Genomic DNA, 26,866 nt, shown 5'->3' with positions numbered 1-26,866 from the left:
AGTTTTTTTCTCATGTGGATAATGTAACATATATATACTCGACACTCACACAACGCAAATGTTCACACAATGCCCCATTCATCGAGCCATCCACTTGTTTAGGACGTCAGTCATATGGATGCCTAGAAAACGAATCGTTAACGTTCAAGTGTCAATTTCAAGGGTGAGCGTTGGGCTTTAGGTGAAATTGAAAAATAAAGTGTGCAAACACAAGAAATGGAGAGCAACTCGGCATCCTTTTAGTACAATAACAAGAGAGGAATTCATAAAATTAGCTAAACAAAGAGATAGGGAGAGAATTTTCAGAACCAGGAACAACCCTATTTTCCCATTAAGTCTATTATTTGTTGAACGCGGTTTTGCCCAAACACAGCTTTCCCAGAAACATAGCCCGAGCATTAGGCGAGGTTTTCCCATACGACTTTTTATTCTGGAGTGATAATCAGAATGGCATTTTGAAAACTCAAACAGTTGTATTATATATACTGAAAACGGACAATGACTCACCTCACATTCAGGGCAGAACCAGTCTCCCTCAGGCTCCGCGGCGAGTTTGAGACACTTGGCGTGATAGACACGTGGACAGAGTTCGCAGCAAAGCACCTGGCCTTCACGGTGGCAAACCCAACAGTAGAAATCGTTGCGTCCGTCCTGCGGCGCCGTCGGCGCCGTGTCAGAGGAGGGCTGGTAGAACGGTCCGCGTGCCACTGGCATCTAAACAAATAATTACAGGCAGCAGACACGAAAATATATTATCGAGAGGAACAAGGAACCTGTGGTATTGATGACGAGTTATTTCCAAAAACAACACAAAGTCCACACACACACAAAGACACAGAAAATGACCTCACGCACACACACAGGGGTCCTCTCCCACCTGCTCCTTGCCCAGCGGGGTGTTGGGCCTCTTTTTCTTCTTGCCGGGGGAGGGCGAGGATGCGGGAGAGGTATCGCGGGTTGCGTGGTGTCCGTTGGACGGAGGCTGAGGGCTCGGAAGCCGGCGCTTCTGCGGTACCCGTTCGGCTGTGCCTGGCTCCCCGGAGTGCAGCAACACCATGTCCCCCTCCGAGTTGTGTGGGCTTGAGGCTGCACACCACCCCACCTCTGATTAGCACAGTTGGCTACGTACGATGCGAAATAAGTTCAACATAGATACATCACATTAGAACAAAATCCCCCATCACTGTGACTAAAGGAAAACTCAAAGTGGTGCCCTGCTCAATCGACCGTGTAGTGACACTCATCTCCTGACCTCGAACAAAGACACTGGAGAACTTAAAATCGAGTGAGAACTGGGAAGAAAAGACTGGTGACAATGTGGCCAAGTGGAAGCAGAGGAATGACGCCAATTGAAAACGTGGAGAGCCTGGGCAAACACTTGAACACTGCCTGATGCATTGCATCTCGTTAACATCCTGCAGACCAAAGTAACTATTCAAGCTAAGTAGAACACCAGGTCTCCAAGGCCAGTGATGAAAATTCCATATTCATGCGGCAAAGGTGAGTCCATCTATAACAAAGCCATTTCGCACTCCGTGATACTCATGTGAACAAGCCCTAGAAAAAGGACGACATCGAAGGTGTCTGGGATTTTAACACGACCAAATTATCCACCTCAATTCGTAGTAACATGAGGTCCAACAATAGGTTGATCACAGCCGTGGCAAGCAAAGTTCACTTTACTCTATCTCGAGTAATCTACACTCGGCCTGCCTCTTCACTGCATGTTCCTCATCTCTTGGGACTACTTGACCACTTTTCATCCCGTGTCAACAAGTTTCCATCCACACTTTTGATTTTCCACACAAACAGTTTAAAAACAGCAACACTAATTGCTGGGGGAGGAACGATTCAACATGCCAAATTTCGTGAATTGCGTAGGTTACAATTCGATCCAAGAATCGATTGTTTTTTTCACATCGGGATAAATGTTAGCGCTTCTGGTAGCTGCTGGGGTGATGTGCACCCATCACAACCTATAGTGATCTGAAACATCGCTTCATTCGCATACAAATGTATGTGTATTTTTTATAGGCTTAAAAATTTACATTAATAGATCAATCAATACATCATTCCACTCATATTAATTGCCATTTACTCTTGTAGAACAGATAACACAAGTTAATTTTCTATTTGTCCTACAAAGATTTAGGGACAGAGCCCAAATACAATGCACTATCAGAGTAATGAGAGCTCGGGGTGAGCATCTACATCATGGGACCTCCTTTGCCAGTACCAAAATATGAGAATAGGTTTTTCCCCTTTTTCCCCTTGCTGTACGCCTTTTGGCATCCTCTGGTCTAACACCATTTGAGACGAGGCTCAAAAAAAAGCTGTCTCTGGTGTGGACCAATCAGTTTCAAAGACAATGCACATATTATCAGAGTGTTTTTGTTTGCATTGACCACAAGTATTGTGGTTAATGCAGACATGATTCCTTGTAAAAGGTTTCAGTTTGGTGTTTTAACAACTTAACACCTGTTTTGCTACCAGATAAAAGGGGAAAAACCTTTTCTCATATTTTGGTACTGGAGGTCCCATGATGTAGATGCTCAACCCAAGCTCTCAATACTCTGATAGTGCATTGTCTTTGTGCTGTACGACTTTAAGCACGGTTTACTACATATGGTGCGAAATAAATTCCACATACATACATACAAACCACGGAGCACTTTTGTCAACACAATAGAAACTTTTCAATGTATAAATTCTAGACTAGCACAAAATACAAATAAATCATACTTATGCAGCCATACAATAAAATACTCCAATATAAACCTCACAGCTTGCACCAACTGGCCAAATGTAATCTGTGAGGAAGTCAAATGGCCGCTTGTTAATTTTCAGGAGCTCAGCAAGATTTTCTTGGCAGGATTAAACAGTTTCACCCTCCTTGCCCTATTTTTTTCAACAGTGCCTTTGGCTCATGAAGGAAACCAGCCACACGCAACTGTACAGCAGGGTCCAAACATTCCAAACAGATACGTCACCCCCACGACCATGGCGTTAGCACCATGGTCATCTACCCTTTGGCAGGGGACAGCATTGAGTATTCATCAGAATGCCCCTACTTTCATGCACTCAACAAATACCGCATACTCTAGTGTGGTGTACACAACCATGGATTGGTAACAACAATTGCAGTTCTGTACTATTATCTTGGTGTGTGGTACTGCTGCATGACTTTTATTCACATGGTACTGCTTTTAAATTCTGGTTGGGAGCTAAGCCCTCTGGCAAATACATGTATACATGTGATTTTTGGTGACTAGCCCAAGTAAGAAGAATGTGGAATTTACACCGCTGTCTAATTTATAAAAGTGCCAAGTGACAGCCGAGTGCTCATTTTAGTCCAGCAGCGGATTGAAAAAGGATGAAAAAGCAGTTCCATATTACCGATGTTGTTCATGTGTTTTTAATCTTTCCTCGTGCACAATTGCCACGTTTTCCTTGGTCTATAATCAATGACTTTAATTTGAGGAAAGCCTGAGTCTCAAGACACTTTGAGCAGCGTTGAATTGGAATACTTTTCAAACTAAAAATAAAATGACTTACTATGATTAATGATAGGATTCACTCCCACAATTTCCTTTTTGGAGCCATTGAAAAATAACCCACAAGGGCACTGAAAAAGTAAATAAAAAAATCTCGCTGCACGAGAACTGGGACCCACGATGGGCCACTTGGGAGACAAGATGGTGACTCAATGGCGTGTCTTCTTCCTCTGCAGCATCATAACAAGCAGTGCAGTTAAAACTGCAGCACTTCTTTACGATGCGTACTGTACAGGAATATTGCGGTCAACCACCAACGGTCAAGCCACAGAGGCACAATCGGTGATCTGTACCTCAATAAATTTGGCGTGAATGGTCCAATCCGCGATGGGCAAGATTTGTGTACAAGACAGTACTTGTACCATACAAAACATAAAACGGCACAGTATTGATACAAAGAAGCATTAATAAAGAATGTATTGGCCGGTGATAGCAACCCAATATGGTGACAGCAACATGATATGAAATATGAGGCAGCTCTGCAGATGTCTTTTTGGCTCTGCCAATGATTTCTGCTAAATCTCCAAGTCGAGGCAACGCAACAACACCGTGGGTTACTATACCATTAAACGAAAAATGTTCCACCCTTAAAATGTCCTTGTACAATACCAATTCGCTTCTGCAAGATTATAGGGGCTTCAGTTGCAGATAATTTTCAGTACAGTGGTTGTTTTCAGTGCAAAGATAATGAAGAATTTATTCAATGATGCCTATATTTTGTGCTTTTGAATCTATTTCAGATTAAGCTCAAGATACAGTCAATGAATAATATTGAAAATATATTATCCACGATTTAGACAAACTATATAGAATTGTTACATTCATGCTTATGGAGCAAACAATACAAAGGCTAGCGAGCTGAACTTAAATTTGCTCCCCTGAGATATGACACCATTACATTGCAAACTGCATTGTCCTTCCAGTAAACGGAAGTTTTTAATAAGCATTACAGTACTCCCATCAGACAAGGAAATTAGCTTTTATTAGAAGGCGGATATCCAGCAAAGTTAATCGATGCATTAGCATAAGGCGCCATCATAACACTGTCAAAAGCACAAGAGCAGAAATCACGCAACTAATGACTGGTAATGGTTGCTAAGGCCAAGGTATAGAAAGGACAGTGATTGTCTAATTAATTGAAATATTTAAACAATGTACTCGACCCAATCATTTCAATAGGATTCAAGAAATTAGCAGAACGTTAGGGGATGAGACGACCAAAAACGAGCACTCAAACAATACTCAAGTACACTATTGTACTGAATCAATTAGCAGTATGTCTGCTTGTTTTCCCTCCTGGTGCTAGCAACACATGGATGAAGGACACTGGCGAGACAATTTTATAATCGAACGATTGTGTAAATCCGGGTCTCAGCTATTTTTTTCCCTTTTAAACCTCCCCCCTCCCCCACGGTGACTTCCTGTCAACCTGCAAAACAAATCTGTTTTTTTATCTTGCTATTATTATTCTACAAGGACACTGTCACCAGAATGCCATCTCAGGCTGAGGACAGGCGACTCATGCAAAAAGTTCACGACCACTGAGCAATATCACACATTAAATGTGACGCTGTGATGCCTTTCTCAGCCTCCTTTCTCACAGCACATACTTAAGGAATTGCTTTAAGATCGACTTAAAACTTTCGTGACTGCAGGAATTCATATTCTTGGTTCTTTCGGTAAAGTCACGTAGATAGAACATAACAATCAAAAGCAAAAAACCCACGATGTTTCCATCGCAACACACGCGGTCTTCTTCCCTTTTCTCTCCACCTGAAGAAGACCGCTTGTGTTGTGATCGAAACGTCGTGGGTTTTTTGCTCTTAGTTTTTGTTTTCTATCTACGTGACTTTACCGAAAGAAACAAGAATATGAATTGCTTTAATGTATTTAATTACAACTTTTTTTTATGTAAAACCCTGTTGAATAAACTGCAAAAAGCTGTCTCCCTAGTTTCTGATTTAGGAAAATATAAACAAATTCCAAAAGTAACCATTTCCCCCACACAGAATACAGTAAACACATTTGCTCTACTTTCATGTTGCATTTATTAGTCAAATTACTGGACTATTTTGGAAATTGCACATTAAAGACAGATGTGTGAAAGTGTTAGCTTGTGGAAGTTTGGCTGTATATTTTGGCCATGAAATGGAGAAGCATCTATGTTGCAACCTTTACCATTTGTGTTCGCCAGGTGTGGGGAGACCTCTGATTTTGGTACTGGATCAGGTGACGACAAGGGCCTCGATGCAAGATGTGAAAAGCTACTTTTATAGTTTTCTTTACCATTCTGTTGGAATGTACATTCCGAAATTTTAATATTTTTCAACTCACCCAGAAAAATTAAGGCAAACAATTATGGGATTGTGTTGGCAGCAGTGCAGAAGACAAAGTGAATCAGTTTGAATCCAATGCTTCAATGCCTATTATAGTACTATGTATATTAAAAGGGAGTGTTATTGAAAAATCTGCCCAAAGAATTATCATTAGGTTAGTCAACCACTCACAAGCTTCCAATTATAATAAAATAATTTACAGCCCTTTGTCAATCCACTGCTGGATGAAGGCCTCCCTCCGTATTGGTCATATGGGGCTTGTTTGATCATATTTCATGGTGGTCAGTGTGGGTTGGTGATATCGATCGCCATTGGCGTTAGCCATGACTGGATATCAAACTCAGGCGGCTGGGTTAATAGCAAAGTGCGCTAACCACAGCACAACCGCTCCCCTACAATCATAATAATATACCGTTCTGTAATGTGATGCATTTATTTACTAAACAGGTTATCGCCTATTCTTGCACAAACTAAAGCTAATAACACATCTCTATAGAGTGCCTATTACTATAATACTGCACACCAGAAATAGGGCCAGATTCTTACGTTGATAAAATGGCCAAAACTTATCGCCTTCATCAATTTGCCCTTGTGTTTGGTCAAGGAAAAATTGGCATGCTTCCACACATTAAAGCGGTCAAAGAACATCCGGAAATACATCAATCGGGCCAAGGTTCTTTGTTCAAAGTTACAAATAGGGATGTTAAAAAGCACTACTGTAGTATACGTTAATGCCGTCGTGAATGCATGAAGACAATTATTCTGGATAAAAAGATATAACCAATTGTATTGTTGTACAATGAAAGACAAGACACATCTAAAATGGGCTTAACTTGTTAACGTTACGCCAGTTACTATATTTTCAACCATGACTATATGTAAAAAAAACACCACTGTGGTAGAGACACCCCCCCTCGCCCCATAGGTTAGTGCCATACCAATTTTTGTGCACATTCACTGCCTTCATCTGCACATACTCTCGTAATATTATTAAACTGTCAATGTTGAAATGGCTGTATTTCCATCAACAACCATTGCACCTGTCTGAAGAATATAGCGCACTTCCGTAATACAGCACACGCGATACTGATTTGCTTAACCGATGCGATAAGTAATCCTTAAAAGGCGACGCAAGACGATAAAAACAACCCTACAAACAAAGCAGACGGTCAATGTGCATGCGAAATGCGTTCATTTTCGTGGCGACAGCCTGTTATAGTGGGCACTTGCTTGGCACACAGCGCTTCTCCCCTCGCCTGTGGGACTAGGCTGCATTTACGTCGGCCATTTTAGCTGCTCCCTTCACAGTGTGTCATTTGTGATAACGCGTATTTGACTGTCTGTTGTTGATCTTGCCAGCCTCCAAAAAAACACAGGATTAGACTTGTTACAATCTGAATGACGGAGATGACAGCCGGCTCTGTTGTGCGCAAATGTGAACCCCTATGTGCAAACTACCTGTACAAAAAAAAGCTGCAAATAACGCACTGTTAAAGTAAAAACACTGCTACTATTTTAAACGTGGTGCCATAATATGGTATACAGTGCAGCATTTTTAATCTGTCCACTGGTGCTTACCACATTCATTATGGTTTCGCTATGGCTTTCGGCTTACCTCTCAGCCTTGTATTCATCTCCATTTTCCCAGCCAGCTCACCATCCGTTCTGTTAAGGGGTTCCTTTGTTAAGCTATCGTGGAAAAAACACACACACATACAACGGGTTGGGGGAGGGGGGGGAAGGCAGAAAAAGGGTTAGCATCTGCAAACAGCATCACTCTCCCATCGTTGTGTCCGTGGGAACAGTCGTTTTGTGAACGCAACTTTGCATTAATGCAGATATTAGCTTTGGGGTGTTTAGCATGCATACCAGCTGTCGTAAGGGCCTGTATAGGGTGCTGTACAGTGCAGCGGCTATCGTTAACGCCCTGCTTCTCTGCCAGGGTAAGCCATGCTGGCGCCAATTTGAACCAATTCTTTATAAAGCCTCCCAGACATGCTTAGCTTCTTCTGTCAAAACAGGCTGGCCAGTTTAAATGCTCCGTCTTATCAACCACGACACCTGCAGTCTTCCAAAAGAAAAACGAATCAAAATAAGACACTTAAACTAAAATTCCCTGCACTGGCAAGTACAAAAAAAACGACATGCTCTAAGTTTGCCGACTTTACAAAACCTTGCTTACATGACAATGGCTCTAAGAATTGTACGCAAAAAAAATCAACCCAAACTTATAATGCTCAAAGACGACCACGTGATATATTGTGCAAGACCGCACATGTTTACATTTCGGTGCCGTATTTGTAGTCATGTAACATTGCCAAGTGTAATTTAGAACTGCATTACATATGCAGAAAATTCTTTACAATTACAGTTTTGAAACATAATAATACGGTACATCAAATCAAATAAATTATCCTGGGCTGTCTTGTATCTAACCTATAAAAGGCTGCTATTATTATAAAATGCTGTTGTGATGTAGATATTTAAACCATTGAGTAATGTTGCTCCTGTGTGAGGTTTCTGTAGACTATTGTTCTCAGCAGTCAGCATGTTTGCAAGGCACGTATATTACCTTCGATTATAAGGGTGGGAACATTGGTGCAGTGGTTAGTGCACAACACTGCCAAAAACCCGACGACCCGAGTTGTATTCCTGTTCATGGCTTAAATCAGTGGCAAGTAATATCTTAACCGGTCCTACGTTATCCCTTCAACAGTCAATACTAACCATCGTGGTGACTTACAAGATGTGGTAAGGCCTTTATCCAGCAGCGGAGTTAAAAATTTACTATAATATAATTATTTATTCCACAGAACCTCATCAGTTATTGTCCTGCTATATTCCTTGTACCAGTGAGTGCACATAAAATGACATGAAACATAATACCTGTAAATCTCAAATCTTGATATGCATTATTTGTTCACGCACTTATAAGTTAAATATTTTATCATAGCATTGCACGTGCTTCAAGATGGCACCTCTCAGCAATGTGCATCAATGTTTGTTGGCAAATTGAATATCGGCATAAGAAGCCTTTACCGCATATTATAGTACACCATCGTCAACCTCACTTGTGTTTCATAGGTTCACCTACTACAGTTCAGTATTGTGTGCGGACTGCCCTCTAGACAACTACTGCATCTGGCCTACAAACACTTCAGGTAGTTTTCTTTGTGAGCTCACCGAAACCAAAATGAGCTCACTCATATGGCAAACATTTCTTGGAACTGAGGTACCACTTCTCAAGAGTAGGTTTAACAGTTAAAATTAATCGTGCTCAAAGTACTTCTGCAAGATCAAACAACTTGCACAGTATCGCAGACAATAATATCTTGCCTTCGGTGAGTCGGGTCGGAAATTTCAAGTCACATTTTTTACCTGTGCATTATTAACACGTAGGCTTTCGCGACCAATATCATCCATAATACAGCCAGATCTAGCTTCATTAGGCGACAGCCTGTGTGCGGACTGCCCTCTAGACAACTTCTGCAGCCTGAGGAAGCTAGTTGTAATTACTGGCGAAACGTCGTACTCAGATTGTACATGTTGTGGCTTTGCTCTCCAACACAGTGGTGTGCTGTACTAGTAACGAATTGGCACGTTCTGTTTAGGTGACAAACCTTACAAATTGGCTGTCGGGAGGTGGCGGGTTTAACGACACTTGTATATATCTACGCGATCTAATCCAAAAAACCTGGATTATGGCTGTGCATTATTGTCAGTTCAGTTCTTGGTTGTATAAAACACTCGTACGATACTTCTTGGTTTTCTTCTACAGGTTGTAATTTAAATCAACATAAATGGGAACCATAACTGATTTTTTTAAGATACTGCAGTACAATGCCAGGGTGCCCATGTCTAAGAAGTGCATACAATTCCATACAGCATGGTTATTGTACAAACACGTGTCATCTAATGTCCCTGTTCAAACTAAAAACAAGCCAATAGCAGAACCTGGAACCAAAAAGACTAAAACAGCAGAATATGCCGTTGCCCCTGCATATAAGCTAAAATTCCACATTCCTCTTGTGAAACTGAAGGTCAATCTACTGTACTGTACTGAAGACAACATCCGTTCTGCGTTCATGCCAAGACGCTCACGAAGGGGGGGGGGGGCGGCAATACGTGTTCTGAAAAGTACTCTACTCGTTCAACCAATCCCCTAAAGGAAACATTGCACAGTTGTACAATGGCCAAGACTTCAAATCACAATCTCTTCGTATTGGTGGTGGCCCACTTGTCTGACGACTGGAGTTAAACCCTGGTATCTGTATATCCAGCCCGGATGTATGGCCGGTCTGCACAATTTCTGTGGAATGAAAGTAACGCAAAGTAGTGTTCAGTAGGATATATAACCCCGGATTACTTCCCTTTCAAGATCACAGCTTTAAACCTTTCAACGTGTAAAAAAACGCGATTCAAAATGCCGTGCAGAAAGGTTTGTAACTTCTCTGCCCATAAATGAAGAGAGACTATCTGGATAAACAATAAACAATTCCATTCTGATATCTATATTTACGAAGCCACTGGAGCTATGCACTTTTAAAACTAAATTGGGAATTCTGCTTTTCGTGTTTAGTTTGTTGTCTGTCCTATGATCATGGTTGGCTACGTACGGCTACGAAAGACGTTCAACATACACAAGTGGATATGTGCCCAATTAATTAATGAAAATGTGGCCCTCAATTCAAATGCAAAGGCGACTTAACGATGTCGGTAATTACCTAAAAGTACCCATTCCCCGTCACTTGCAATAATACAAAGTACAGTACTGATCTTGAAACTAAAAATACTTGCATACACAATGGAGAATACGAGCATGAACATTTCAGCGAAACATCCGTCACATTTAAGTGACCCTCCAAAGTCTAAACCTTAAATGGCATTTCATCACAAATTAGTGAAGTGTTTCAGGACCACAGCTTGGGGCGAGGATGTGTTAAGATTTTGCTGCATGCGCTACCCAATACAGTTTTTGTAACTATGCATTGTAATAGGTAAGAATCAGGCCTCAAACGCACCATCCATTTCCATACACAGTCGTACGCACAGTACAGAAATTAAGTACTGCACAGAAAAACCAGCGTACAATCTGTTCATCGCACTGTATTTACTAATTTCACGATTAACATAAAATGGTACCTGGGTTAGAGCTTCGACTCTATGGGCCACATTCATTCACATCTTGACAAAACGACCGAAATGCACTGCCCTCGCAATTTGCATTCCTATTTTTGGTAATGGAAACGTGGTCACGTTTTCCCCAACATCATAAACAAAAAGTAAAAAAAAGGAACGTTCAACCACATGAAACGGGCAATATTTAAGCTCAATAAATAGCACTGTAGTCTCTGCCGTAGGCAATACAATGCGTTAAAAGGAGATGGTGGTAAGACAATAGTGGCATTTATTCCATGTCTTGGCTATTTGATGCACCCATTTGGGGGCTACCTGTCATGGTACGGGCATGGCACAAGTCGCGTAGCTCACTTCTGTTGTCCCTTACAGACCCAGTGGGTAAGGCTGTCCTGTAAGCATGAGATTTACTAGCTATACATACCAGGCTCAACGTTACTGTGAGATTCCAAGGTTGGGCACAGTCAGGGTGAGTTTGTTGCGGGGCCAAATCGTCCCCGTGTTTAAAATGCATGAGAATTGAACGGAAGTCAAGCAACTGTCTGTGGAAAATTCAGTGGTTATTTCGTTTGAATGCACTGGCCTCAAATATGGAAATGTAACATTTCCACTCCTGGCCAAGTTCACCAACAAACTCCACCACAAAGCTCGTGTGAGCAGGACAAGGGACTAATTGACTCTTCTGAGCACATACTGCACGAAACTTCAAAAGAGAATGACCTACTCAACGGCGTTTTACCACTTTCCACGGTAAAATTAACTTGTTTGTACACGATACAAGACTGTACTGTCAATCATTTAAGCGCCAATCGACATTGCCAATTAGCTGGACGTATGCGTGTGCTGCACACTGCACAAAGTCATCAGTTCAACCCACACAGTACAGTTCTTATACAGTACATCAGGACTGTAGAGTAAGTATGAATCATGTCTAACAACATCAGGTGCAGGTGTTGACAGTATCGTACCCCTGTTGGAAATGCTTTTGTCCCTTTAGTGAAGGTAGTATCAGTGGATTGTGTATTGGGCCGTGTCAATTACCCTATAAATGTATAGCATTGTATTCAAGGTATAAAGGAGCTGTGGCAGAGTGGCTCATGGAGTGCACCGCAAAGCCAGCAACCTGTGATCGATTCCCTGCCACGGCTAACATCAGTGGCACGTGACATCTGAAGCCCCCGTTCACCAAACCGCACTGATCAGCGTGGTGAAGAAGAATGTTCAAACAACCTCCATGACCCCTGTATGTGGGGTAGCCTTCATCCAGGAGTGGATTGACAAAGAGCTGTGAAAAAACAAAGGTGTGCTACAAATCAGTGGTATTCAATACTGCACACGTGCACACGTGATTGCTATTCTACTCGGTAAGGTCAACTGACAAAGGCCATTACCCGAAACATTACAATAACACGTGTCCCAAAAATCTACTTCAGTACATGTACTGAACCGTTCTAGATATATGCCTCGCAGTGCCTGAACCAAGGCCTAAAAGACGCATATTGAACATACAGTACTTGGACCCCACCACTGGAACCCCTGTAAACATCGGCGCATCATAAACGTTGCTGTTTACATTGCCGTCACCTTTACACGCTGTGGCGCTCTGCATGTTTACACGAGTCGACACAAATCATACACAGAGTACAATACCGCAATGTTACTCTATGCCTTGTGGATCCAATGACGTTTCTCTCTGATAACTATCCGCAGTACAAACCCAGTACAGACGGAGTACGGCATCGCGCTTTTAAAATACAGGACAGAATTAAAACCGTAACACATTACCGCTGGGGTTGTCTCCTGAAATTTAACAAAATATGGACAAAGATCGCGGACGAAAGTATTATACTTCAGTCACCTGGAGTGGGAAATGTTTAATAAAACAGGAGTTAGAACATACTACTGTAGTTCCTCCGGAAACCCATCTCAAATATGTCGTCCAGACTAATTATACACAGTTGTCAACCACAATCAGTGCAGAGAACACATTCGAACGAGGTTGCACAAGATTAATTCTCAGAAGGCAAGTGAAACATTCACTTCCCCGAAGCAGCACAAGATAGTTGATTTCCTTTCCAATCGCGCCACTCAGCCATCAATACAGCACCGTGTGTGGAATAGTTAAAGCCCCTAGGCCTCCTGCTATCACCAGCTGAATAAAGAGCAACCATGGGATTCACTTGCCCATGCTGTGTACAACAATCCCCACTCTGGTGAACACACATGGACCAATAACCCATCCTATACCAAAAATAAACAAATCATACGTCAATTACAAACTGTATGTTTAACGTATTTTGCACCGTACGTAGTCAACCGTGATAATCGGAGGTTCGGGGGAAGGATAACACACTAAAGATAAAAAGCAGTTCTAAATAAATGGTGGGTCCAGTCCCATAGTACAGAATGCAGACCAAGCATCATATAGACTTAGGAAATCCACGAGTGTTATTTTGGTCTAAAATACAGAATACATAGTACCAAAATATTGGCACATAAATGAATAAAACGTACATTAACAAACTCTCCAGCAGCATTAACTCTCAGAATGCAACGGGGCAATTTCCTGTACTTAAGGAGCACAGGAAATAGTTGCCCTTCCAAACAAGGCCACTTTACTCACCAATGCACCATCTGCATTGCAGCCACGGCGTGTGTGTGTGGAGTAAGCCCTTGGGCCTCCTGTTATCACCTGCTGTATAATAAGCCTGAGGGTTCACTGCACTGTGCTGCATCACTGATTCACCACCACCCTGGTGAGCACATGTGGCCAACGCCCATCCCTCTGCCAGAAGAAACAAAAGCACAGCAGCACCTGACCTAACGTTGAGGCAGTGTGGATTCCTACACATGGGAGTCAAATAAGTGGTGAAATGTGGTCCAGCTACATGACTGTTTAACTAACACACTGCGGGGCAATAATACAGCTAAGTATTCCACAAGACGGCTTTTGCTACTAAAGCCACATTGCAAATTATGTCATTTCGGCCAAGCACTGTACAGTAATTACCCTTCAACTGAATCAGGGCAGGCGAGTAGTGACGGTTCACAGCAGAAATATGCACACCGAGTGCACATGCCTGCACACCCAAAGGTGCCACATTTGACAATCCAACAAGGCATTTAAGTTCCACATTAAAATGCGGCCCTCAAATTGCACACTAATACGGTGTATGTAACAGTACAAACTAGTTTAATGCTGCTAGTATACTCTCTGATGTGTGTTCCATGTTCAGCATTAGACTGGACCATAACATGCCAATGCAGTACTGTAATGGACTGCATTGCAGGCAAGTATTAAATAGACTACAGAAGGCTGACTGATGGCATGCGCTGCTGATTTGTGTTGTGCTACTGCTGATGCATGTTGTGCTACTGTGTTGTGAGGATGTGTTGTGCTGCTGCGTGTTGTGTTACTGCTGATGTGTGTTGTGCTGCTGTTGATGTGTGTTGTGCTGCTGCTGATGTGTGTTGTGCTGCTGTTGATGTGTGTTGTGCTGCTGCTGATGTGTGTTGTGCTGCTGCTGATGTGTGTTGTGCTGCTGTTGATGTGTTGTACTGCTGCGTGTTGTGCTGCTGCGTGTTGTGGTGCTGATATATGTTCTGCTGCTGCTGCGTGTTGTGCTGCTGTGTTGAGGCTGTGTTGTGCTGCTGTTGATGCGTGTTGTACTGCTGTGTTGAGGCTGTGTTGTGCTGCTGCTGCTGCGCTGCTGTGTTGAGGCTGTGTTGTGCTGCTGTTGATGCGTGTTGTACTGCTGCGTGTTGTGGTGCTGCTGAGTGTTGTGCTGCTGTGTTGAGGCTGCGTGTTGTGCTGCTGCTGCCGAGTGTTGTGCTGTATTGTGCTGCGTGTTGTGCTGCTCCTGTGTATTGGGCTGCTACTGAGTTGTGCTGCTGCTGTGAGTTGTGCTGCTGCTGTGAGTTGTCCTGCCCATGTGTATTGGGCTGCTGTGTGTTTTTGTTGCTGGTGTGTGTTGTACTGCTGCTGATGCTGGTGGTTGTGCCTGCTGCGTTGGAGTGTGTGTGGGTGCTGCTGAGTGTTGTGCTGCTGCTGAGTGTTGGGCTTCCAATGTGTTTTCTGCTGCTGCTGTGTGTTGTGGCTGGTGTGCTGTGTTGGGTTCATGTGTTTTGCTGCTGCTGTGTGTTGTGCTGTGTGTTGTACTGCTGCTGTTGATGTGTGCTGCTGCTGCGTCATGTTGCTGCTGATGTGTTTGTGCTGTGCTGCTGGTGTGTTGTGCTGTTGATGCGTTTTGCTGGTGTGTGTTGTACTGCTGATGCGTCGTGGTGCTGCTGCGTGTCGTTGTGGTGCTGTTGCGTGTTGTGCTGCTGCTGATGTGTTGTGCTACTGCTAATGTGTGTTGTGCTGCTGAAGTGTTTTGCTGCTGTTTCTTGTGATGCTTATGTGTTATATTGCTGCTGTGCTGTTGAAGCGTGTTGTACTGCGATATGTTGTGCTGCTGTGTGTTGTGCTGCTGTGTGTTGATGTGTTTTGTGATGCTGTGTTGTGCTGCTGATGTGTGCTGCGTTACTGCTTGGTGTTATACTGCTGCTGCTTGTGTTCTGATGCGTGTTATGCTGTTTGTGCTGCTATTGCTGATGTGTTGTGCTGCTCCTGCGTGTTGTGCTGCTGTTGTGCAGCTGCTGAGTAGTATACTGCTGCTGTGTGCTGCTGTGTGCTGCTGTGTGTTGTGCTGTTTCGAAGTGTTGTACTGCTGCTGATGTGTCGTGTTGCTGCTGTGTTGTGCTGCTGCTGTGTTGTGCGCTGTGCTGCTGACATGTGTTGTGCTGTGCTGCTGCTTACGTGTGTAGTGCTACTGCTATGTTTGCTGTATTGCTGCTGTATTAATGATGTATGTTCTGCTGCTGCTGAGTTGTGCTGTATTGTGCTGTTGTGCTGCTGCTGAGTAGTATACTGCTGCTGTGTGTGCTGCTTACATGTGTTGTGCTGCTTACATGTGTTGTGCTGCTGTGTTGTATGCTGCTCTGTGGTGCTGCTGCTGACATGTGTTGTACCGCTGTGTGGTGCTACTGCTGATGCGTATTGTGCTGCTGCTGTGTTGTGCTTCTGTGTTTGTGTGTTTGCTGTGTGTTGTGCTGCTGCTACTGTGTTGTGCTGCTGTGTGTTGTGCTGCTGCTACTGTGTGTTGTGCTGCTGCTACTGTGTGTTGTGCTTGTGTTGTGCTTTTGTGTTGTGCTCCTGCTGTGTGTTGTGCTGCTACTGTGTGTTGTGCAGCTGCTGTGTGTTGTGCAGCTGCTGTGTGTTGTGCTGCTGCTACTGTGTGTTGTGCTGCTGCTGCTGTGTGTTGTGCTGCTGCTGTTAATGTGTATGCTGCTGTGCTGCTGCTGTTTATGTGTGCTGCTGATGTGTGTTGTGCTCCTGTTGGCATGTGTTGTGCTTCTACTGTGTCTTGTGCTGCTGTGTGCTGCTTCTGTGTGCTGCTGATGTGTGCTGCTGATGTGTGCTGCTGTTGTGTGCTGCTGTTGTGTGCTGCTGATGTGTGTTGTGCTCCTGTTGATGTGTATTGTGCTGCTGATGTGCGTTCTACTCCTGTTGATGTGTGTTGTGCTGCTGATGTGTTTGTGCTGCTGATGCGTTATATTGCTGCTGATGTGTGTTAGTGCTGATGTGTGTTGATGTGTTTTGTGCTGCTGTGTTGTGCTGCTGTGTTGTGCTGCTGATGTGTGCTGCGTTGCTGCTAAGTGTTGTACTACTGCTGCTGTGTTCTGCTGCGTGTTGTGCTGTGTGTGCTGCTATTGATGATGTGTGTTGTGCTGCTCCTGCGTGTTGTGCTGCTGCTATGTTTGCTGTATTGCTGCTGTATTGCTGATGTATGTTCTGCTGCTGATGTGTGTTGTGCTGCTTCGAAGTGTTGTACTGCTGCTGATGTGTCATGTTGCTGTGTGTTGTGCTGCTGCTACTGTGTGTTGTGCTGCTGATGCTACTGTGTTGTGCTTCTACTGTGTTGTGCTTTTGTGTTGTGCTCCTGCTGTGTGTTGTGCTGCTGCTACTGTGTGTTGTGCTCCTGTTGATGTGTATTGTGCTCCTGTTGATGTGTATTGTGCTCCTGTTGATGTGTATTGTGCTCCTGTTGATGTGTATTGTGCTCCTGTTGATGTGTATTGTGCTCCTGTTGATGTCTATTGTGCTCCTGATGTGTGTTGTGTTGCTGTGTGTCGTGCTCCTGTTGATGTGTTGTGCTCCTGTTGATGTGTATTGTGCTGCTGATGTGTGTTGTGTTGCTGTGTGTCGTGCTCCTATTGGTGTGTTGTGCTCCTGTTGATGTGTATTGTGCTGCTGATGTGTGTTGTGCTCCTGTTGCTGTGTGTTGTGCTGCTGATGTGTGTTGTGCTGCTGTTGATGTGTGTTGTGCTGCTGTGCTGCTACTGTCTGTTGTGCTGCTACTGTGTTGTGCTGCTACTGTCTGTTGTGCTGCTACTATGTGTTGTACTGCTGTGTACTGCTGCTGATGTGTGTTATGCTCCTGTTGGTGTGTGTTGTGCTCCTGTTGGTGTGTTGTGCTCCTGTTGATGTGTGTTGTGCTCCTGTTGGTGTGTGTTGTGCTCCTGTTGGTGTGTTGTGCTCCTGTTGGTGTGTGTTGTGCTCCTGTTGGTGTGTGTTGTGCTCCTGTTGGTGTGTGTTGTGCTCCTGTTGGTGTGTGTTGTGCTCCTGTTGGTGTGTGTTGTGCTCCTGTTGGTGTGTGTTGTGCTCCTGTTGGTGTGTTGTGCTCCTGTTGATGTGTTGTGCTCCTGTTGGTGTGTGTTGTGCTCCTGTTGGTGTGTGTTGTGCTCCTGTTGGTGTGTTGTGCTCCTGTTGGTGTGTGTTGTGCTCCTGTTGGTGTGTGTTGTGCTCCTGTTGATGTGTTGTGCTCCTGTTGGTGTGTGTTGTGCTCCTGTTGGTGTGTGTTGTGCTCCTGTTGGTGTGTGTTGTGCTCCTGTTGGTGTGTGTTGTGCTCCTGTTGGTGTGTGGTGCTCCTGTTGGTGTGTCGTGCTCCTGTTGATGTGTTGTGCTCCTGTTGATGTGTTGTGCTCCTGTTGATGTGTTGTGCTCCTGTTGATGTGTTGTGCTCCTGTTGATGTGTGTTGTGCTGCTGCTGCTGACGTGTCGTGCTGCTGAGTACGTCCTGGCTGAGAGCACGACCCAGTCGAGAACATGGCTGCCAGGCTGCATCATCATCATCACAGGCAGCAGCAGCAGCCTGTACCTAAGAGCAGCTCACATCACAAGGTGACCATTTACAGACCCAAGCACACTTCACAAAACAAAAAATAAATACAATATACATAAAACACTACAGAACTTAAATTCACTTTAACATCACAGCAAAGCATCACCAGACATTTGTATCTTATGTACTGCAATTACAAAAAAACACAGAGACAGCCACAAAACTCATCACCAGTTAAACCAAAAAAAATGTACCCATTGTAACCTCACCACCCCCTTAGTATTTAACAGCACTGCATACACATCGTGGTATGGCCCACTGCAAACACTGTCCCCTTTACATCATGACAACTGCTCCAGGACGATGACGACGCACTGCTGCTGCTGCTGCTCCCCGTCGCCTCTACGCGGCATCGCTTGTGAACCCGTGAGAGACGGCGACAACAGCCATACCTCTGTCGTGGAGCCAACTGAGAGCCAAAGCTCTGCTCCACTAGTGCCTCAGCCATTAGCAGCCTCTAACCTTGTTGGGGCGGGAGGGGGGGAGGAGGAGGTTGTGGTGGTGGTGGAGAAGAAACAAAGATGGTGGAAGGTTCCAGACATCTGCAGTGGGTTGGTGGTGGAGGGGGGTGGGGTGGTGGTAGGGGGGGGCGGTGGGGGGGTGAGGGTGGGGGGTGAGGGTGGGGGGGTGAGGGTGGGGCGGTGGGGTTGGGGGGTGGAGGGTGGGGGCAGCCCCGGCCGTGCGTGCGTGTCACTCATTAACCCAACTTGGTGAGGGTCCCCCCCCTCCCACCCACCCACCGCTGCCCGCCGACGCCTCCCATTGGCCGTTGAGCTGTATGGGCCACCACGCGGTTGGCCAATGGGTACGCAGAGTCGAGCTGTTGCTACCCTGGGAAGAGGAAGACGACGACGATGCCCCGCCCCCCAGCAGCAGCCAGCGGGTTGCTGTCAGCTGGGCAAAGAGGCAACTGAGTTTTAACTCTGTTGGCAGCCATGTTGACTTCTATCCTCGTGTTGGGTGGTGTTGTTGTTGTTGTTGTCGTGTGTGGAGCGGTGGTGTAGCACTTAGGGCGCTGCACTACGAACCCCAGCTCACCCCGAGTTCGATCCCCGATCACGGCCAACACCGGTGACGATTATCAGAAGCGGCCATGGGCCCTCCCCTAGGTCGACTCGGCCTCGAATGAGCACCTGGTGCGGTGTGCGAACATAAACATTAATTTGGGGAGACAAAGGCGGCCCCCGGGCGTGGTGTGCCGTGCCTGCATAGGCTCTCGCTCGCAGCACTCGCCCCAACAAGTCTGTTCGAGGCTACACGGGGCGGTGTCCGAGGTGTTTTGTGTGTGCCCCTTGCCTGGCTTGTTTCAGAGAGACGGGGGTTGCAATGTCAGCGGAAGTCGTGGTGGGTGGCACTGTGGGGGTGTGTTGTGGGTGTGTGTTGTGTGTGTGTGTACACGCCATGTGTGACCCTAGAGAGGGTGTGGGGTGGGTGGCACTGTGGGTGTGTGTTGTGTGTGTCTGTACACGCCATGTGTGACCCCAGAGAGGGTGTGGGGTGGGTGGCATTGTGGGTGTGTGTTGTGTGTGTGTGGGTGTGTTGTGGGTGTGTGTTGTGGGTGTGTGTTGTGTGTGTCTGTGCACGCCATGTGTGACCCCAGAGAGGGTGTGTGTTGTGGGTGTGTGTGTGTTGTGTGTGCCTGTACACGCCATGTGTGACCCCAGAGAGGGTGTGGGTGTGTGTTGTGTGTGCCTGTACACGCCATGTGTGACCCCAGAGCGGGTGTGGGGTGGGTGTCACTGGGTGTCACTGTGTGTGTTGTGGGTGTGTGTGGTGTGTGTGGTGTGTGTGTCTGTACACGCCATGTGTGACCCCAGAGAGGGTGTGGGGTGGGTGGCACTGTGTGTGTGTGTTGTGTGTGTGTGGGTGTGTTGTGGGTGTGTGTGTGTCTGTACACGCCATGTGTGACCCCAGAGAGGGTGTGGGGTGGGTGTCACTGGGTGTCACTGTGTGTGTGTGGGTGTGTGTGTTGTGTGTGTCTGTACACGCCATGTGTGACCCCAGAGAGGGTGTGGGTGTGTGTGTTGTGTGTGTCTGTACACGCCATGTGTGACCCCAGAGAGGGTGTGGGGTGGGTGGCACTGGGTGTCACTGTGTGTGTGTGTGGGTGTGTTGTGAGTGTGTTGTGTCTGTGTTGTGTGTGTGTCTGTGCACACAATGTGTGACCCCAGAGAGGGTGTGGGGTGGGTGGCATTCTGTGTGTGTTGTTTGTGTTGTGTGTGGGTGTGTTGTGTGTGTTGGTGTTGTGTGTGTGCCTGTGCACGCCATTTGTGACCCCAGAAAGGGTGTGGGGCTGGTGGCACTGTGGGTGTCACTGGGTGTGTGTTGTGTGTGTGTTGTGTGTGTGTGTGTCTGTGCACGCCATGTGTGACCCCAGAGAGGGTGTGGGGTGATTGGCACTCTGTGTGTGTTGTGTGTGGGTGTTGTGGGTGTGTTGTGTGTTGGTGTGTTGTGTGTGTGCCTGTGCATGCCATGTGTGACCCCAGAGAGGGTGTGGGGTGGTTGGCACTCTGTGTGTGTTGTTTGTGTGTTGTGTGTGGGTGTGTTGTGGGGGTGTTGTGTGTGTGCCTGTGCATGCCATGTGTGACCCCAGAGAGAGTGTGGGGTGGTTGGCACTCTGTGTGTGTTGTTTGTGTGTTGTGTGTTGTGTGTGGGTGTGTTGTGGGTGTGTGTTGTGTCTGTACACGCCATGTGTGACCCCAGAGAGGGTGTGCGGTGGGTGGCACTGTGGGTGTGTGTTGTGTGTGTGTGGGTGTGTTGTGGGTGTGTGTTGTGTGTGTCTGTGCACGCCATGTGTGACCCCAGAGAGGGTGTGTGTTGTAGGTGTGTGTGTTGTGTGTGCCTGTACACGCCATGTGTGACCCCAGAGAGGGTGTGGGTGTGTGTTGTGTGTGCCTGTACACGCCATGTGTGACCCCAGAGCGGGTGTGGGGTGGGTGGCACTGTGTGTGTGTGTTGTGTGTGTGTGGGTGTGTTGTGGGTGTGTGTGTGTCTGTACACGCCATGTGTGACCCCAGAGAGGGTGTGGGGTGGGTGTCACTGGGTGTCACTGTGTGTGTGAGGGTGTGTGTGTTGTGTGTGTCTGTACACGCCATGTGTGACCCCAGAGAGGGTGTGGGTGTGTGTGTTGTGTGTGTCTGTACACGCCATGTGTGACCCCAGAGAGGGTGTGGGTGTGTGTGTTGTGTGTGTCTGTACACGCCATGTGTGACCCCAGAGAGGGTGTGGGGTGGGTGGCACTGGGTGTCACTGTGTGTGTGTGTGGGTGTGTTGTGAGTGTGTTGTGTGTGTGTTGTGTGTGTGTCTGTGCACACAATGTGTGACCCCAGAGAGGGTGTGGGGTGGGTGGCATTCTGTGTGTGTTGTTTGTGTTGTGTGTGGGTGTGTTGTGTGTGTTGGTGTTGTGTGTGTGCCTGTGCACGCCATTTGTGACCCCAGAAAGGGTGTGGGGCTGGTGGCACTGTGGGTGTCACTGGGTGTGTGTTGTGTGTGTGTTGTGTGTGTGTGTGTCTGTGCACGCCATGTGTGACCCCAGAGAGGGTGTGGGGTGATTGGCACTCTGTGTGTGTTGTGTGTGGGTGTTGTGGGTGTGTTGTGTGTTGGTGTGTTGTGTGTGTGCCTGTGCATGCCATGTGTGACCCCAGAGAGGGTGTGGGGTGGTTGGCACTCTGTGTGTGTTGTTTGTGTGTTGTGTGTGGGTGTGTTGTGGGGGTGTTGTGTGTGTGCCTGTGCATGCCATGTGTGACCCCAGAGAGGGTGTGGGGTGGTTGGCACTCTGTGTGTGTTGTTTGTGTGTTGTGTGTTGTGTGTGGGTGTGTTGTGGGTGTGTGTTGTGTCTGTACACGCCATGTGTGACCCCAGAGAGGGTGTGCGGTGGGTGGCACTGTGGGTGTGTGTTGTGTGTGTGGGTGTGTTGTGGGTGTGTGTTGTGTGTGTCTGTGCACGCCATGTGTGACCCCAGAGAGGGTGTGTGTTGTGGGTGTGTGTGTTGTGTGTGCCTGTACACGCCATGTGTGACCCCAGAGAGGGTGTGGGTGTGTGTTGTGTGTGCCTGTACACGCTATGTGTGACCCCAGAGCGGGTGTGGGGTGGGTGGCACTGTGTGTGTGTGTTGTGTGTGTGTGGGTGTGTTGTGGGTGTGTGTGTGTCTGTACACGCCATGTGTGACCCCAGAGAGGGTGTGGGGTGGGTGTCACTGGGTGTCACTGTGTGTGTGTGGGTGTGTGTGTTGTGTGTGTCTGTACACGCCATGTGTGACCCCAGAGAGGGTGTGGGTGTGTGTGTTGTGTGTGTCTGTACACGCCATGTGTGACCCCAGAGAGGGTGTGGGTGTGTGTGTTGTGTGTGTCTGTACACGCCATGTGTGACCCCAGAGAGGGTGTGGGGTGGGTGGCACTGGGTGTCACTGTGTGTGTGTGTGGGTGTGTTGTGAGTGTGTTGTGTGTGTGTTGTGTGTGTGTCTGTGCACACAATGTGTGACCCCAGAGAGGGTGTGGGGTGGGTGGCATTCTGTGTGTGTTGTTTGTGTTGTGTGTGGGTGTGTTGTGTGTGTTGGTGTTGTGTGTGTGCCTGTGCACGCCATTTGTGACCCAGGAAAGGGTGTGGGGCTGGTGGCACTGTGGGTGTCACTGGGTGTGTGTTGTGTGTGTGTGTCTGTGCACGCCATGTGTGACCCCAGAGAGGGTGTGGGGTGGTTGGCACTCTGTGTGTGTTGTGTGTGGGTGTTGTGGGTGTGTTGTGTGTTGGTGTGTTGTGTGTGTGCCTGTGCATGCCATGTGTGACCCCAGAGAGGGTGTGGGGTGGTTGGCACTCTGTGTGTGTTGTTTGTGTGTTGTGTGTTGTGTGTGGGTGTGTTGTGGGGGTGTTGTGTGTGTGCCTGTGCATGCCATGTGTGACCCCAGAGAGGGTGTGGGGTGGTTGGCACTGAGTTTTGACTGATGGGGGGGCAGCAACGTGCACATTCTGCGGTGCTGTGGACTTTACACACAAATGGAACAAAGAAGAAAATTATACTCTCGGTCATGTTGAATGTACTGTATCTACACAATGAAATGTGGCCGGTGTATTTAGGGTTTGTCTAATACAGCAGCAACGTAGTGTTTTGTGTGCAAGTGTTGTAAGTCACAATGCAGCTGTGGCCTTTATGATTTTACAGCTGAGAAATAAATCAATAACTAGCATGTGGACATCTCCTGTTTGCTGTTAAACTCAAAATGATTTCCTTGCTCAAGTGAGCCGAGCCAGCGATGGAAATTCCGCACTTGTGGGCAGCCACCATTGTGATCTCCCCCCCCCAAAAAGTGGTACTCGTTTTATCGACCCCCGGGTGAGATGATGGGCTGGGTCCAAGGCCCAACCAAGATATGAACCTTACCATCTCATGTCGTTCGCTCTGCCTCTTGAGCCCACCACCATTGTTAAAACTGGCGTTCAAATCCGTTACATCACACAATGACATTAACAACACACCTAGACAATACACAATACCAGACGACTGTGGATACACAAACATAGTAACAATTCAGGTCTCGAATGTAAATGTACCCGTCTTTACACGTTTCCAACACGTTACGATATGCCAAATAAGTGGCATGCAATTCTGCTAAAACAAGTGTACATCGTTACCAAATGTTTAAAAGATACAGCACTGTCCAAATACGTAATCGACGTCAAATTAAGTAAATCGAAACAAAACGTTACATAAATACGGGCTCAAACGTATCTACCACATTACGGCAAATCTGCTGTGATAAAAAAAACAAAAAAACGCTGTCCCGTAATTGACGTACGTACAGTTGACCGAGCCCGTGGGGGAATGAAGACTTCATTGAAGTGTTGCTGGATTGTTGTTAATGTTTTTGGTTCGAGGTGGTTGGTAACAAAATGCGGGTGGAAATTGGATACTATTTACGTAAATTGTTCAATGGACTGGCCGGTTCCACGACACATTAATTCAACCGTGGATTTGCTCGTCTGCTTAAAAGAGCCATTGCGGCCTGCGTCTAACCAGAAATACACAATGCGCCACTTGCTCTCTCAGCTCTTCTTTTTTTTAAAACCAAGCCCCCGCATTCCATAGAGCTGAGCTCATTTTGTAACCACGTGTGCCACTCAACAGCTCCTAAAGGCTTCATGTTACTTCTCTTAAACTAGATCAATAATATTGGATAAATCATGTCGAGGATTTATGCTTGTACTGGATTCAACAACAGTGTTAAGCTTAACAGATTTTTTTTTAAATCACAAACATTAATCCAGGAACCAACTTGACTTTCTGCAGCCCAAACAGCAGCAGCCTCCATGTCTCAGCCTCCAATTCCACAAACACTTTGCAGAGTAATTCCTATAACTCCACGAATATGCTCAATTCTACTTGAATTCTCTTCCACTTTTTATTATAAAATAGCATAAGCTACCTTAATTATTGTTGCTTACCAGGTAGATGCCCTGGTTCGTTAGCACTGTATTGAGTTTTAAAAAAAGTCACATTTCCGTAGGAAATGCTGCATTGGCCCCTTTGAAGCAAAGACAAATGATCATGTCATTTAAAAAAAATCAATCGCTGCACTGGCATTTTCAGCACGCGTCTCGAGATTCGTAAACTCCACGTACTTGTCGTGTTTCCTGTCCAACACTATTGCACAATATCAATGCACATTACTTGTCATTTTCACTGAAATTGTCCTTGCATTAAAATAACACAACAACAAATTGAGGCTGCTTTTCTCACCGGAAATACAACACATTTACAGAGTATAAAAATGTATATAGATGGGGGCAAAATAGCACAATGAGAAAAAAATATTTGCAAAAGAGCGTCCCAGATTTGCCACCCTGTTGTTCCCAAAGAAACGCATCGATGATCGCCAAATAAAAGAGGCGGTGGTGGTGGTGGTTCTTTTGACTCATACCTTCTCCTTAGGAAAACTCGCACCACCATGATCCTGCGACGATGGCTCTTATCTCCTCCAACCACAGGACACGTGCCCCTCGCCTGCGTCGCCGACGTCGCCGATACAAGCGAAGTGCCCCCCGTCCCCCCCCCCGAGCAATGCCCCCTCGTTTATAGTGTGCGTGTCTGGATTTTTTTTCCAGGCAGCCTCCGAGGAGGGAGCGAGGAGAAGAGAGGAGAGAGAGAGAGAGAGAGCGGGTGGAGGGGACGGAATCTATATAGCTGGGAAGAGAGAGAGGCTCTTTAAGGCTGATCCCGCATGCGGTGGCACAAACCTCGTGTGTTTGGGGCCAGGGACTGTCGATGGCGCTTCTGTATGATTTAGAACACGTTACACCCGTCCTTTCCTTGGGCATGTCACACAGCATGCAGATGGCACAATCACAGGGCTCACTCAGTCACGGCCCTTAATGAGGCCCATGTCAACGTGAAACAATGGAAAGATGCTCCGGGATGAACAGATGCAAGGGGAGGGCTTCATGGGGTAGGGTCGATGTAAAATGGCACCAATTTTCCCAAACATCATGATGGCACAATTATCATAACCGCAGTACGCAAACGACCGCTAGCATTTTTCTCTTACAAAATACATATATTTGGCTCATCTCAGGCAAACACACACGCTCTCGAATGTAATGAAATAATGGTTTGCAAAAAAAAAACCCCATGTCAAAATCTAGTACAATCTCACGAAAAATTTGCCTTACCTTTTTTTGTGTGCAAAAAAAAGAACCGACTGGGAAACAAAGTCTGCAGTCTCAGGGCATAATATGGTGGAAAGTATCTGATCACACCAAAAAAAAACACAATCCTTGCACACTCTATATAGGACTGCATTGGCTGGCAATCACGTGAAAAGAGACCACACTTGATTGGCTCTCAAGAAGAAGAAGGAGAAGGGGGTGTCGCAGCTGGCCGAGCAGTCTGGCTCTCTCATGCACAAACCCGCTTGCTGGTGGCCCCCTGCACAAGTCAAAGCTGCATGCAACAAGCACATCGGACAGCCATTTTGCGCCGTCACAACCCCCAATGATGCACAGTGCCACATTGTCACCAAGCATGCAGGCAGCCATGGGGGCCTGACAGCCATAGAAGGTCAACTGAACACTGGAACTTTGACCCGTAGCTGTATAAATGACTAGAGGTTCTGGCGCAGCAATTGGCATTAAAAAAGCTGATGTGATAATATCGATACATTATGCTTTCTTTATTTAGCATTTTGTCGATCCGAAAATGGTTATCAGCGACGTTGAAATGTGTTAAATTGTCCTTCCTGTTTCACAGGAAGTTCTGTGTGAGGTGAACCTTCACGACAGATTCCCCCAAATGTGTCTTTCCTCTTGTACATTGCAATTGGCTTGAGATAAAAATTGTTAGTAATTGCACTTGTAAGAATAAATATGCTTAATGTTGTATGTATTACACCGCAATTACAAAAAAACATACATTTACCTGCACCTACTCTTTATGTGTGTGTTTTAGCAAGAGTATGGCCACTCTATGCTACTGCAATTAAGCCTAAATCCAAAAATGTAAATATACCTGAAACCGATTTACAAAACAAATCAACCACAGCACTGCAATTAATAACAATCCATAATCCCTACGTTTTAAAACATTTATTTTCTGGATATATTTTTCTAATTCAAAGTTACAGTTATCACC

The 26,866-nt window shown here is 46.1% G+C and overlaps 1 protein-coding gene across 14 annotated transcripts in view; it reads right to left on the bottom strand.

Annotated features, from left to right (window-relative positions):
- The window catches only part of ZMYND8 (zinc finger MYND-type containing 8), a 60,573-nt gene that overhangs the window by 32,700 nt on the left and 1,007 nt on the right, over positions 1–26,866 (bottom strand). For 4 of the 14 annotated variants that reach the window (XM_061560268.1, XM_061560277.1, XM_061560273.1 and 1 more), the window contains exons 1-4: positions 18,642–18,788; positions 7,506–7,579; positions 878–1,086; positions 508–714 (exon numbers count right to left, since the gene is read on the bottom strand). In XM_061560268.1, the coding sequence (XP_061416252.1) occupies positions 508–714; positions 878–1,086; positions 7,506–7,579; positions 18,642–18,697 (546 nt within the window). In that variant the 5' untranslated portion in view covers positions 18,698–18,788. Of the gene's footprint in view, positions 1–507; positions 715–877; positions 1,087–7,505; positions 7,580–7,759; positions 8,816–12,149; positions 12,169–13,649; positions 13,698–13,718; positions 14,568–18,122; positions 18,396–18,529; positions 18,550–18,641; positions 18,789–24,038; positions 24,283–25,160; positions 25,270–26,866 lie in introns of those variants that run through there. The other 10 variants (XM_061560280.1, XM_061560272.1, XM_061560269.1 and 7 more) reach the window with 10 other exon arrangements.

The sequence above is a fragment of the Lethenteron reissneri genome, chromosome 26 (genome assembly GCF_015708825.2).
Source record: "Lethenteron reissneri isolate LAM-NWPU_2019-01 chromosome 26, ASM1570882v1, whole genome shotgun sequence".
NCBI lineage: Eukaryota > Metazoa > Chordata > Hyperoartia > Petromyzontiformes > Petromyzontidae > Lethenteron > Lethenteron reissneri.
Note: the sequence above shows the minus strand (reverse complement) of the source record. Positions and strands in the feature narration are given on the sequence as shown.